The following is a 12,320-nucleotide window of genomic DNA, read 5'->3' on the forward strand; positions in this document are numbered from 1 at the left end:
AAAATGATAATGAGAAATAAGGTCTCAAAAAGGTCAGAAGTGGATCATTATCTCCCTTGTGACATGGGGTTGGTTTGCAGCTCTGGTAAGGATAGCAGATACTGTGAGTCTGCCTGCAGAAAATGGCAAAATCATACAGCCACTACATTGAAATCATCTTTACTGTTGCTCTTGCACGGTATTTTCACTTCACATGCTCCTGTTTTCTTTGCAAATATTTACTCAGTCTTCATTTCCTTGTAGGAGGCATGCTGCATGAACACAAGGTGATATTAAAATGCAAACACCTCCCTCTCTGCCGGCTACTATAAGAGACAGCAGCCTAGAGTGCAGAGGGCTCTTCTCCTATCTAACCAGTTAAACTTTTCCTCCCCAGCCTCTCCCTCTTGCCCCTCCCAATGGCAGTCAGCCTGGGGGAGTGACTGTTTAAGAAAGGAGACCTCACCATTTAGCAGCTTGGTTCTTCTGCAGATTCACTTCTGGTATGTTTTGTTTCTTTTTGCTGTTCTAGGAAAACAGATGCACCCAAGAGAGATACGCTTATACATTGTTGCAGCTGAATTTTGTGTTTGTGTATGCTTAGCACTGAGTAATATGGCTTGTCTCTTCATATAAAGAGAAACTTCTACACTCCATGTTGGCAAAGAAGTGTCAGGGGTAGTGGGAAATCTGTATTTCATTTTATTTCTGTTTTTTATGTTAACTTGTTTGTAAAATAGCAAATCTCTGGCATTAAAAAAATTATGTTTTTCTAAGTTTTCAAAGATCTAAGAACAACTGTGACTTTCTTTTCTATTTCGTCACTTTTCTGCATATACCAAATGAACTGCAAGCATTAAAGGGAACATAAAACTTCCTGAAAATGTTCCAATTTGCAGTCCCCAACCCTCCAAAGTAGCTATACCAAACTTAACTGCAGATGCAAGACTGCTCTCCAATGAACACTCTTTCTTGACAATATTGCACGGCATTTAAACAGCATAAGGGCACATTTAGTAATGTTAAGGAGTTAAAAAAGATATTTTTTTAACACCTTTAGCAATGTCCTCAGTGGGAACTGGCAAGGTTCCCATTGGAGAACCATCTTGCATTCAGTGGATAGCTCTGAAATGCTGGGGAAAAGTTTTATTAGGTATTGTTAAATTAAGACTTCAATTATGATGTTGCTGGACTACAGCTCTCACATGGATATTTATAGTTTATTAGTATGATAGTTTTATTGCAGCAGTATATGAATGAAGCAGCACTATAATGGGAGGTTTAAATAATCCTTCTTTTTTCCCCTAAAGAGGGGTCCTCCTCCCCCTCAGGAGTTGACATCATTCCTAGCTCTATGCACGCAGGACCCTTTCTTATGCAAAATAAGACTGCAGCTGCCAAGAAAAATATTTGGAGTTTCTACAAATGTAAAAGTATAACAAATACAAATTTCTTTTTATTTCTTCTTGGTGTTACTGTCCCTTTTACATAGCATTTTTCTACCTCTTATGTAAACTGCCCATAGTTGCCTGAACTAAAAGTGGACGAGAAGCGGGTGCATATTTAATGGTAGATAACTTAAAAACAAATGAAAAGGGAAATAAATAAGAAAAAATGTAAGCATTTTGTCATAGGGCTGCTCTGCCTTTAATCTTCAGCAGCCCATGCACACCTAATATAAATTCTGCACAGCACTTCTTTAAAAATTCCTAGCACTATCTTGGGACCTGGTATAAATACACACCTTTGTCAGCTCCCTTTGCATGTGCTTTGCATAGAAAACTAAGAGAAGAGGTTCTGTCTTTAGTTGCATATGGCTGCCGGCTGTGGGAAGGGGTACAGAAGCCACATGATCTAATACTATCTATTGGGATCTTTGTCCAATGTCTGATTTCACTATAACTTCTTGGTGATGCTCAATCCAAATTGTCCAACCCCATGGCTGGTACTGGAGAACCCTCTTAGCATAATTTTAACAGATTCCTTTTACTACAGCCTTCCTGCATTCATTCGATCACAATGAGCAGGGAACACATGACTAGGGAACCAAAGAGACTGATCCATGTTAAGCCTATGGGGTATTTAATAACAAGTATAGAATTTGCTCCAGGCCCAGCAATTGCTAAATCAGCAGGTAGAATACGCTAGTCTTTTGTTTGAACGTAAACCTCTGATTGGTTGCTATGCAAAATGTTCACCATGCTACGCATGGCATCTTCCCTAACTATAGTATGATAAAAGACCAAAACTGTTCATATATTTTTAAGAAGTTCACCATGGTATTAGTTCATTCTAGCAATTTTTTGAAGACATTAGGGTTGATTCACTAAAGTGCGATAAAACGAGCGCTATTTATAGCATGCGTTAAAGATGTAATCGCTTCGCACAATTCACTAAAAGGATACTTGCGTTAATTTAGACGTGATGCTGTTTGCGTTATTTAAGTTGCGAAGACTATTTGCGTGGGGTATTTGACACAACCCGCACTTATTAACGCAGCGTGCACAAATTGTCACCGCATGCGAAAAAACGCCATATTAGCCATTCGCCATTACTTCCGGAAAACTACTGTTCTGAAAATGACCATTTCCCTGCAAACTAGAGGATGCATCTCTCTAGGGCCAACACATACTTGAATAAATCCCTCAGCAAAGTCCATATTGTGTTGCCAAAAGCTCATGAACTGTACTTTTCTATAATTACCGACTGCCCCCAAGTAGGTGTTAATTTTCGCATAGACTAATGCGATATTTAGTGCGTTTAACGCTTCATATGTATTTTTGAGTCATGCGTTAATACTATTTCTATTCACTAATTAACGCAATGTTTTAAAATTAATGCATTCGGTTACGCGCTATTTAATGAACGCGTTAATACTTTATCGAATCGTGGTCGGGTCAATTTTAGCACAAAAAAAGCATGCAATAACGCTTATCGCACTTTAGTGAATCAACCCTATTACCTCATACCTAGATCTGAAATTGAAACTGCTCTGACATTGGTGACTATGGACACAGATGTCTGTGATTCTGCAGGTGGTAAATGAACAACCAGTGTTGTCCCCTTTTTATCCAATCAGCTAATGCACTGTGTACAAACTTTTTTTTTTTTTTTCCAAACAGCTCAGAACGCTTGGCATTACTGCAAAGAATGCACTGAGTTTCCATTTTAATACAGAAAACCTATTGGTGAGTGTGCAGTTTCCAAGAGGATTCATAAATATTGTTTTTCTGCCATTGCATCTGCATTACGCACAGACTTTGAAATCACTCATAGGAACTCATTTGGAACATAAAATGTTGATAACGTGGTTCTCAAAACAGGCTTCCAAAAGCAAAAAAATTAAAAGCAACGTATTCAGCTTATCTGGACTCTCTTCTGTAAAAAGGTCATGTAATAACCCCTATGGCAGAGCCATGCCCTGGGAAACCTGGAAAAGAACAGTCAGCTCTACATGTACTACAAGGACTACACTAAAATTAGCTTCCTGCTATTCCCAGTACCTAAGCACCCACAAGTATTCCACTTTGCATGAAAACTGCTTTCCTGCCAATTATGAACATATTTTCCAGTCTTCAGTACAAGAGCCTGAAAAAGTGTGGGGAGAAGCAGCTGGGAATATTGCATGGTTTAAACCATGGTCTAAAATAATGGACAACTCCAATCCACCATTCACAAAATGGTAAGTATTTTAAAGAAAAATAACGATCAGTAATACTTACAATTGTTCTGCATAGCTTAACATGATGGCACCCTACTATATACTTAATTTAATTATTTTTAGCAATCAAATTAGAGCTGGCACTCTTCTGGGAGTGACATCATGCAACCTCTGGTACCCCTCTTTCCAAATAGTATGCAGTATGGAGATGGTTACATATTGGTGTATTGCACAAACAATACTTTAATTCATACTTTTGTCTCACTAATTGCATCCTTGAGTGGCACCTTATTAGGCTAAGGTTCTGAGTTAATGCCAACTAAGACTAAGGTGTCAGCACTCTCTAAGGCCAACCCACAGAGCCTTAGGGGTCGCTGGTGGAAAGGCCTATGCATTCCTTTAGCTTTCAGAAGTTGTGTGAAGTTTCCTCTTGTAAGTTCGTGCAACTTCGGAAACCTGAAGGGAAATTTTACATTTGAGCAATTTCTGGTGATCTTGCCTGCCTAAAGCTTTGTTCTATTTTTCCTAGACAAATTAGGTGAGGCCAGGTCACATATATTTCCTTTATACAGGTATGGGACCTGTTTCCAGAATGCTTGGAACCTGGGGTTTTTTGTTGGATCTCCATACCTTAAGTTTGCTCATCTAAACATTAAATAAACCCAATAAGATTGTTTTGCCACCAATATGGATTTGTGCAGCTTAGTTACCATCAACTAGAAGGTACTGTTTAATTTTTAGAGAGGAATCATTTAAAAAAAAAAAAATTATTTTATTAAAATGGAGATGATTTTCCCATAATTCAGAGCTTTCTGGATAACAGGTTTCTTGGATAACTGATCCCTTATCTGTACTGTTGTCTATGCTCAAGCACTTGTCAGTGGGTTCTCTGTATGGCCTCTAAGGGCACAAAAAAACTTCTCTAACTTTACCATCATGGTACATTAAAAGCTTGCTGTTTGCATTTAATATTTAACAGAATTATGGTGTATAATTAAGTACTGGGTGAAACTGCAACAACATTGTTTTAAAAAATTGTACCCAAAGATGAAAGGGTTGTTCCACACACAGCACACTCCCAAGAGCAGCTAAAGCTTTTCTTTGCTCATTACAGAAGTTTCCCCTTGGTAACAAGGACAATCCAGTGAAACAAGCCTGAAAGCTATTTGCACATATTTCCATTATGGTAAATTAATGTGCAATTACAAGCTACCTGGTTGTTTAAACAATTTGATAGCAATCATGAGATAAGTTAATTAATAAAGGCATATTCACAGAGCTGTTAGCAATAAAAATGTATTGCACACCACTGTTTTCCAAGGTAGCCCCAGAACTTAAAAAACAACTTTCTTAAAGGGTAGATGAAAAATAAAAAAATATACATTTTGTTATATTAGGGCATAGGAAAACCCCCTCTTCAGTTTTAATCTACATTCAGACTTATACTTCATGCCTGGGGTTTAGAATACTTTGTGCCTTGGGGCACACAACAATACACTCCAGGCTAGAAAAGAAGAACAAACCATTAGTTGTTGGCATGTAAGATTAACTTTTACAACTGCTTGGCATCGGTGTAAAATACAAGGCCAGAGAGCACTTGCTTTAGGAACAAAACAAAGCACCCTATAGGGTAAATAACTGCTACAGGGCTCCCAGCCAGTTATGCTTTGTGGATAAACTGTGCCTTTTCAGTTTAATTGCAGAATGCTTGCACAAATATACACAAACCTTGTACATCTGAGTGAAGTAAGACATTCTATGAATCATCTGTTTTCTTGCCTCAGCTAAATGGTTATAGTAATCTCCATTCTCTTTGTTCCTTAACCATTTTTTTAAGGATTTGCTTGAAAATGCAAGGGCTCATGGTTGCTTTATTTCAGTCTTTCATATAAAATAATTGGGGGTAAATTATTGTTACTGGAATTATCATAACACATCAGTTATTTGGTATTAAGGGGTCGAGTTTTTGCTTACTTTGAGCAAGAAGCTTATCACATTTCTCACCCTAAAGAAAATGGATTCATTCATGTTTATTGGTAAGCAAAACGACCATAAAAATTCATTGCAAAAAAAAAAAAAAAAGTTGCATTGCATCAAAGAAATCGTGTGGTCGATGCTTTTCGTGAATTTGTCAGCAAAGAGCAGTGGGACATATTCGCTCATCACTATTCATGTTTATTCATGAATACTCCCCTTTGCATTTATACATATAGGTCTATGTGTTAATGTACTGTGCCACAATTCGCCAGTGGGAAAACTCCACAACTCTAAATGGTGTATAACTATACAGTTGATGATTATTAAATTGCTAATTAAAGCGAGTGCAACTGTTAAGGCTCTGGCACAAAGGGAGATTAGTTGCCCGCGACAAATCTCCCTGTTCGTGGGCGACTAATCTCCCCGAAATGCCATCCCACCGGCGAAAATGGTAAATCGCCGGTGGGATGGCATTTCGGGGAGATAAGTCGCCTGCAATCAGGGAGATTTGTCGCGAGCGACTAATCTCCCCGTGTGCCAGAGCCCTTAGTTGGGGAGTTCACATGAGTGTCTGTCTGTGTTTGCATGCAGGTGTGAGGGTATCTGCGCAAAGACTAAGGTACTTTCTGCTTTTTTATTAAGAGAGTAAAAAAAGCTCCCATGCTTAGGAGGGAAATATAGGATTTGGAATTAGATGACCATGATGAACCCTGAATGTGTAAGCCAGTGCATGCCTAAGTCATTGAGCAATGTGGTTTAAAAGAAATCACAGAGATATATTTAGATAAAATGCACCATATTTATAATTAAGGATAATCTTCCATTTATTGCCTCAATAAAACTACAGTAATGTAAGATCCTTTTTAGGTCCAAAGAACACTTTTCCTTTGCAGGTTTATCAGCTATAGCTATAGACTTTTATAGAATAGCTTTATATGATAATGGTTATACTACGTGTAATTAGAGTTAATCTATATTGATTCATGATGCCAGTTATAAGGCAGCTTCCACAGTGCAGATGTAAATCAGTGATCTCTGATGACCAGTGCTGTCGCTGTTTTGGGGCAGGCCAAAAACATTAACCTATGCCTTGGCAGTATCATTGGAGGAAATTAGCTTGGGCACTGCAAAATTATAGCTCATTTGTTTCTTAGGTTGACACCACTTAGGACAATATTTTTGGCTGATCAGTCAGATACAGTGACTGGCTCCTTCAGGCTTAGGTTGATGGCACATGGATCGTGTTAGGTCCCAAGTATTCCGGATTGTAGATCCCATAGATGCATTAAAAGAGAAAGATAAAAATGATAGTAAGAGATTACTACAGAGAAATAGTTCATCTGAGATAAACACAGCTGTGCTCTTTGCCTTTCTTTCAAAATAACTATTTTTACATCTCTGCTAGAGGTTTTGCACTTAGGGAATCAGTTAAAGGTTGAAATTATTTGCATTCCAAAGCCTGAGGATGACAATCTCAACTGGAACTATACAGGTTGCCTTTAGCTATTTGGCCTGTAGCTGAAATCCATTTAATTAATTATTATGGGATGCACTGACACATTTGGCTTTGGGCAAAACTCCAGAATGAATATATTTAGCTGTACTCATTCTCGGGTATTTGTGGGCGGATGAATAAAATGGGGTTAGAGTGCACAACTGAGTGAACAACCTGATGCTTTTTATATAAAAAACATCAAGTATTTTCCACAAGGGTTTGCTAATGATGCTTGTATGTGTGTGTATTTATTTATATATTCACACTGCTAGAGATAGGAGAGTGGATTCTACAGGACTGGAAATCTGTTTGGGTCACAGACATCTATTAATAATGTGTAGGGTTACATGTACATAGCATTATCACCTCTATCTAGGCTAGAAAAGGACTTGTTTGGCTAGGTGAGCGTGCCTATGACTATGTATCTTTTGTATACGAAACGCGTCAGGACCTTTTTGTTTCAAGATCTCTACAATAAAGACAAGTTTTAGTGGACCAAGGAGTGCGTGCCATTTCTCTTCAAATAGGTGAGAGAGAACACGGAATATATTGGACACACAGGACAGGCCTTCATTGAGAGGAAGGGTGATGTAAGATGGTGTTGTGGGGCTACACATCATCGCTGCCAAAAGTAATAAATTTAAAGGATGACCGAGGGTATTTAGAAAACAAAACAGATCACAACTTTATTGTCCAAGACAATATACTCACATTTCCAATGAGGCAGTACAGCAATAAATGATAGATGATTAGTGTCAGTACAGTAAGGAGACAGCAGAATGTGACACCATACGGGGATAGCTTGTGGAGTTTAAGGTTCACCTTCAAGGGTTTCAGTGCCTCATGTGGTCCAGATCCCCTACAGCAGAAATGGATCAGGGAGAAGACTATGCCTGAATCCATTTTCAGTACTGTGGCTCCTTCACTTAGGCATGCAGTGCCTAGGGAAGAGCCACTCCCATTTATCCCTCAAAGTTGAAGCGCCGGCTCTTGCTAGCTAATTATGTCTGTCTCACTTTCCTAGAAAGTGCTAAAACATAATGTAACCTCTATCTGTCCAAAGCCTCAATAATAGGGTCCCTGTTCCTTGACTTCAGTAGAAGGGTTGTGCCTCTAGGGCAACACACTTTACTGGGACCTTGTTAATCCCAGGCTCATTGGAACATCTATCAGGTTTAACAGATGCAGACATCTTCATGGCTCTGTCAACTGCCACATTTTCTGCCTCAACATTTTATAAATATAAAGCTGGTCATTATATAGCCAAAATGATAACTTACATTTTCCCACTTACAGTATAGTGTAATATTGTAACATGCAAAGCTTTATTAATTTGGCACCTGCTAGTGTATATTCACAGAGATTAAGTAGATGGAAGTCTTGAACAAAAAAATACAAATATGCATCACTATCTCTACACATGTATGACATATGTCATATTTAGCATGCAAATCCTTGTGAATCTGTCATTTCTGTACATAAGTCAGAGCAGAATGGGTAGTCAGACTGGAACAATTTAATAAGGAAAAGCTTACTGATATTTATACATGAAAGAATAGGGTGCTTGGTGCTTTGACTTAATTAGAATGCAGTAAAATACATGTAAAGGAAAAATAAAATCAGGAAGAAGAGTCTAATGTTCATTATTGGTATCTTACAGCCTTGGTTATTCTGCCCAACAGCAAGGTTATTTTATATGAAACAGTCCTATAAAATATCATACAGTCCAGCCCACTTACTCGTTGCTAGTTTATAAACTGAATCATAGAAAAAGTCAGTATCATGAGATTTTGCCGACATGTAGGGTCACCAACATAAACTATCAGTTATTAATTGCAATGAAAGTAGCAGTATGCTGGGCTGGGTGCAACTAAGCATTTTTAACATTTTTTTTTATATATTTTTTTTTGTAATTTCAGCATTTGATTGCTAGGGTCTAGTTTATTAACCAGTCAGAGGTTTAAATAAGACTTCCAGGAGCATGCATATGTGTAGGACATCAATACAGGTATCTGATCCCTTATCTGCAAACCCATTATCCAGAAAGCTCCGAATTATGGAAAGTCCATCTCCCATAGACTCCATTTTAATAAAATAATTCAGAATTTTAAAAATGATTTCCTTTTTCTCTGTAGTAATAAAACAGTACCTTATAATTGATTCCAACTAAGATATAAATAATCCTTATTGGATGCAAAACAATCCTATTGGGTTTAATTAATGTTTTATTGATTTTTAGTAGACTTAAGGTATGAAGATCCAAATTACGGAAAGACCCCTTATCCGGAATACCCTTGGTCCTAAGCATTCTGGATAACAGGTCCTATACCTGAACTGGGTACCCCCACAGGATCCACAGCGTTCACTTGTCTCCAGGTTGACAGCTCTGCTTTAACTATGACCAAACATTCAAACCATCTGCTAAATGTATGCCTACAACAACATATTTTGCACTTTATAAGAGTCATCATTTAAGTTTTTTATAGCTGTAAAATATAATGTTCTATCATCACATATTTTATACTGTAGGCTTATAAATAGTATATTTAAATAAGAGATCCGTGTTTAAGAATAGATTACATTTGTTTATTTTACATTAAATCCGCATCATAGTATTCTTTATCTAGTAGCACATTTGGGGGTGACCTTACATAGGAATTCTTCATAGACTATAACAGCATCAGCGGTATTGATGTTTTACCTCAAGATCCTGATGATATGGCGGGGCCAAACAAGCTTATGAGTGAGGAATATATAGTGCATTGAAAAAACTTATATAGATAATGGGATGTTCCAATATAAATGGAGAAATCCTCAAATTTTATCAATTAGATAAATTTGTCTTAATACATGGCTGACTAGGTGTGAATAGGAATTCTGTCCCAAGGAGGAGAGTTTCAGCAGCACCAGCAACTTTATGCCACTAATTTACATGGTCTCCAATTACTTTTCGTTCTTTCTTAACAAACAGGCTGTAGGCAAAGTATTTTTTGTTTATCCAAAGTATTAATACTTTATTAAGAGTAGCAATAAATACTGTATTAACTGCAGTCAACCTGAACATGGAAGAAATATCGAAGAATATGTTAGATTTATTCAATATTTAATTAATCATAATAAGCACAGAACAATCAAACATCAGATGCAACAAATGTTTGGTTTTATGCAGAATATTTAGCAGCTTATTCTATGGATACACATATTGTACTGATGGGTCGCTTGAAACAGTGTACGGAAGTGCAAGTGATGGGCAGTGCTAGACTAGCTGGTGAGCCCACTCCTGCTCTGTGTAGTCTCTTGGTTTTGCATTTTGGTCAATGCATGGGCAGTTGAAGGTGCACCAAATGTGCAGTATCTTCCTTTGTGCTCAACTAGAAAACTCTGCATTTCTCACGTGTTGTCTTTCAGCCATGGTGATTCAGATTCCAAAGAAAAATCAAGAAAAACGAGATAACTGAAAAAATTTGATAACCGCTAAGTACACTATACAAACAGTAAATCATGAATACTGTACATATAAAAACTTAATTTTGAGATGACCTTTTCTTTAAGTCTACACGGCACATAAATATGATTTTGGCAATCCTAATGCAACAGCCGCATAAAAAAATTACTGTTCAACTCCAAAACTGAGAGCAGATGTTCTGCTGAGCACCAAGCATTAAGTGTGTGTATATCTGAAAACTGAGCCAAAGGAGCATTCCATAGATTCGAGACACAGTACTGGGTTTCAGTGGTGATCTGCTGATACAGTCGAAATTCTGCACAGCTTTGCTTCTAGGAATATTGCTCTGAATCCAGAACAGTTTTGTCTTTCATGCATAGCAAGTAAGGCTACGCACCCAGGCTGGTATGCCAAATGATGGCTGTATAACAAAACAAAGTACTGGCACTAAAAATATTTTTGAGGCTAGAGCAGGAGACCAGCAATACATTAAAACAAAACACTGTCAATGTTATGCAATAAATCTAAACAAACATAAAACCAGGATACAAAAATATGCATAAAGAAAAAAAAAATTAGAATAGTTGTGGAAATTTAAAATAATGCATAAAAACTCTTATCAAATTGTGGTATGTAATCTTGATTTTCCTGTGCTCATAAAGTTGGAATATTGTCTGTACCTTTTTAACTCCTTTGCTAGCCCACTTTATCTAGTACAAATGCACTAACAGCTTCCTTAGAACTTGAAAGAAAATCAGCAGATGATTTTGTATATTCTAGTTGGCCATGGGCTGTTTCTTTTCATTTATTCCAGTATTAGTATTGTAACTAATAAGCCAAGAACATTTTATTCATACTGTATGGTAAATAAATGAACTTCTTTTTAGCTGAAATGAACATGTCAGCAATTTAGGCAGTTGCATTCTGCAAATGTCTGTTAAACATGGCACTTTAGAGGTTTTAATCTTGCGTGAACAAATTAAGCCAACATGCAATGTGAATGAGAAAATTCTAACTGCACTTTGTCTTTGCCCAATCAATTTTCCATGACCACATGAGTGAATTTGGTGCAAGTTCGGGGTGCAAAATGCAATTTTCAGCACAGGTTGCCATGTTTTACCTCAATGCAGCTTCCCCCCAAAATCGCAGAATCATAACACCCTTGAGGAGATTATGCTCCTGACGCAATTGTGGCCAAGGTTCACAATAATTTAGTAAAGGAATAAATTTTTATTAATTATTTGTGCACTTATGCAAGTATATTTGATGCACTGAGGAATGTCTAATTCTTTAGGCACAAGTTTGTTGTGTCAATTGATGCAGGCCACTGAGACTACTGAGACTACCACCAGCAGTAGCTCTAGGATACCTGTGCCTCAGTAGGGGCACTGCATGATTCACAAGATGAAGTGAGACAGTGAGAGGCACTGAGCACCTTTAGACACAAGTACCTTTAATGAAGGCTATTTTATCATGCAACAACTGCAGCTAATTTTGCGTGACCACAACCGCTCTTAGTGGTCATAAATGAGCCCTTGAGCCTCTTTCCAGCAAGTCCTGCTTTCTTCTCGGCATTGTAAAATATAATTGTCCTGTAAAAACACACTAGCTGAGAAAGTATGCAGTGGAGGTCAATTTGTGACCCACATAACAACTGTTATAAGGCAACCTATTTTGCACAAGGCAGCCCCTAAAAATCAGTCTGCTGTCCTACCAACACACCTACTAAATATTCATGTATCCTACATAATATTTGCGTGTTT

The 12,320-nt window shown here is 37.5% G+C and overlaps 2 protein-coding genes across 3 annotated transcripts in view; one reads left to right on the plus strand and one right to left on the minus strand.

Annotated features, from left to right (window-relative positions):
- Positions 1-340, minus strand: part of lin7a (lin-7 homolog A) — a 57,066-nt gene extending 56,726 nt beyond the window's left edge. The window contains exon 1 of the mRNA NM_001126550.1: positions 164-340. The gene's annotated coding sequence lies outside the window, so the exon portion shown is untranslated. The remainder of the gene's footprint in view (positions 1-163) is intronic.
- The window catches only part of acss3 (acyl-CoA synthetase short chain family member 3), a 47,101-nt gene continuing 35,110 nt past the window's right edge, over positions 330-12,320 (plus strand). The window contains exons 1-2 of one of the 2 annotated variants that reach the window (XM_002931620.5): positions 330-482; positions 3,102-3,661. In XM_002931620.5, the coding sequence (XP_002931666.2) occupies positions 3,276-3,661 (386 nt within the window). In that variant the 5' untranslated portion in view covers positions 330-482; positions 3,102-3,275. The remainder of the gene's footprint in view (positions 483-3,101; positions 3,662-12,320) is intronic. The other variant, XM_031898886.1, reaches the window with a different exon arrangement.

This window comes from Xenopus tropicalis, chromosome 3 (assembly GCF_000004195.4).
Source record: "Xenopus tropicalis strain Nigerian chromosome 3, UCB_Xtro_10.0, whole genome shotgun sequence".
Classification (NCBI taxonomy): domain Eukaryota; kingdom Metazoa; phylum Chordata; class Amphibia; order Anura; family Pipidae; genus Xenopus; species Xenopus tropicalis.